The following is a 2,220-nucleotide window of genomic DNA, read 5'->3' as shown; positions in this document are numbered from 1 at the left end:
CGGGGCTGAGCCGTCAGCCAATCAACGACTGCCGAGAGCTGCTCGTCCTGCACCTGCTGACACACACACACACTGTGTTACAACGGAGGAAACACTGCTGACACACACACACTGTGTTACAACGGAGGAAACACTGCTGACACACACACTGTGTTACAACAGAGGAAACCCACTGCTGACACACACACACTGTTACAACAGAGGAAACCCACTGCTGACACACACATAGTGTTACCACAGACGACACGACACGACACACACACACACACACACACACACACACACACACACACACACACACACACACACACACACACACACACACACACACACACACACACACACACACACACACACACACAGTTGTTTCTTTCAGAGGTCGGTGCCTCCCAGTTTAGAGACTTACCATCTGTTCAGTGAAGATCTGCAGGTCTCCAGGAGCGCCCTGTGCAGCAGAGTAAACAACAACAACAACACGTCACAACACAGGCAGAAAGCAGACAGTAAATAAACGCCTTCCATCCGTTTCTTCCTTCACCTTTTCAGTGAGGTTGTATATGACTCTGGCGAGCGCCTCTGCTACCAGCTTTGTGTTTCTGCTGAGCTTCTGAACATCTACGTGAGGCCTGGAGACACAGAGAGCAGCCGAGAGTCAGAGGAGAGGAGGAGAGCACAACACGAGGAAATGTCAAATCAGCTGATCGGTAGAGCGTGAAATTAAACACCGAAAGGTTTCTACCAAACACAGAGAGGGAGATGGAAGGAAAAGGAGAGGTATAGATCAGAGAGGAGAGAAAAGAGTTCAGAAAGCTCTTAATTTAAAAACACCCGTGGCTCAAACTTGGACACGTTACATCATGGGACCCTGCCCAGGGAAACACGTTGTTATTTTAACCCTTAAATAAATCGTTGAGCAGAAAAACTATTACTTCTCTCCAATGTATTATATATTGGTGTAGGAGCCAAACTGCTTGTAAAGAATGGGTTTAAGGCAGTGCTTCTCAAAGTGAGGTCCGTGAGCACCCCCTAGTGGTCCGTGAGTATATTGGTAACATTTCACATTTTTAATTAATTAATTGATTTAAGTTCTCCGCACTCTCGCAGGAATGTCTCCGCAATGGAGCGAGCTTAAGTTTCACTTTCGATGCATGATACAGCCCAGCGCAACACTTTAGTCTCACAAGAAAAACGATATTTGTGGAGTTAGGTGGTCCAGTGTTTTTTCATTGGTTAAGACGTCCTTGGTATGAAAAGGTTTGAGACACACTGGTTTAAGGTTGCTCAGTTGAACACGGCTCTCATGACGGAACATTTAACAGTGGTAGAGGTACAAGGAACGGCTCTACGTTAGCTAAACTCTACTCTTTTGTTTTGGGGGGATAGAGAGACGTGCACCCACCCAGCAGGGGGCTCTCCCGCTCCGTGGCGAGAGGAGGGGGACACTGACCGGGCGTCCATGATGCTGGCTCTCTGCGCCAGGCGGTGGGAGGCCAGGTGCGACAGCGTGAAGGCCGGCAGGCGGCGGATCCCGAAGCGCTCGTGCTCCCAGGCCAGCATGTCGTCCGCCAGGTTGATCTTCTTATGGACCATCGAGAACTTCACGTCCGGGAACTGGCTCTCTGACACCTGGGACGACACAAGTCCAACATTATAGGATATAGTTATAAATAGTCTGGGTTTTTTAAAGAAAAGTAGAGAAACATTTATTTTAGACCTGAAGAAAATAGGTGAGAAAAAACTGATTTGACAAATAATGACTAACTGTTAACTTCCTCTCACAGCTGTTGGTTAATATCAAAGGTCACATGTCACGGCCGTTTCTACTGATCATAATTCCATTGTTGAGGTCTACTAGAATACATTTACATTGTTCAATGTTCCAAACTCACATTGGTTTCTCATACAGCATCTCTGTATAGTATGTGTATTCGCTCTCTGTCCTACACGGCTTGTTGGAGCTCCTGCCCCCCACTCCCCCCATGAGCCAACTGTGCTCTGATTGGTCAGCTCGCCCACTCTGAGTTATAATATAATATGATAGAGAGCGTGGATCTTCTCACCAGCTCCAGCTCCTTGAGCAGGGTGAACTGAGGAGACCCCTCTTTGGGAGGTTTGGACACGTGGAGGTGCATCGTGTCTCCGTTCCCCAAAGTGTCCAAACACAGCACGAAGGCCACGTTGTCCTGCAGCAAGCTGGAGTCTGAGGAGGAAGGGGGGGGG

At 48.3% G+C, this 2,220-nt stretch overlaps 1 protein-coding gene across 1 annotated transcript; it reads right to left on the bottom strand.

The window, feature by feature from the left end:
* Positions 1-6: 6 nt before the first annotated feature.
* LOC104950240 (nicalin-1-like) lies at positions 7-2,199 on the bottom strand (the record flags this gene model as incomplete). The annotated part of the gene is made up of 5 exons (XM_010776727.1): positions 2,061-2,199; positions 1,400-1,626; positions 539-626; positions 407-445; positions 7-53 (listed from the first exon to the last, which is right to left on the bottom strand). Coding segments are annotated over exons 1-5 (473 nt in total), but the record flags the coding sequence as incomplete, so codon positions are not given.
* Positions 2,200-2,220: the final 21 nt, after the last annotated feature.

The sequence above is a fragment of the Notothenia coriiceps genome, unplaced genomic scaffold, assembly GCF_000735185.1.
Source record: "Notothenia coriiceps isolate Sejong01 unplaced genomic scaffold, NC01 NC01_scaffold00017306, whole genome shotgun sequence".
In the NCBI taxonomy this organism is placed as follows: domain Eukaryota; kingdom Metazoa; phylum Chordata; class Actinopteri; order Perciformes; family Nototheniidae; genus Notothenia; species Notothenia coriiceps.
This window is presented reverse-complemented; position numbering and strand designations above follow the sequence as displayed.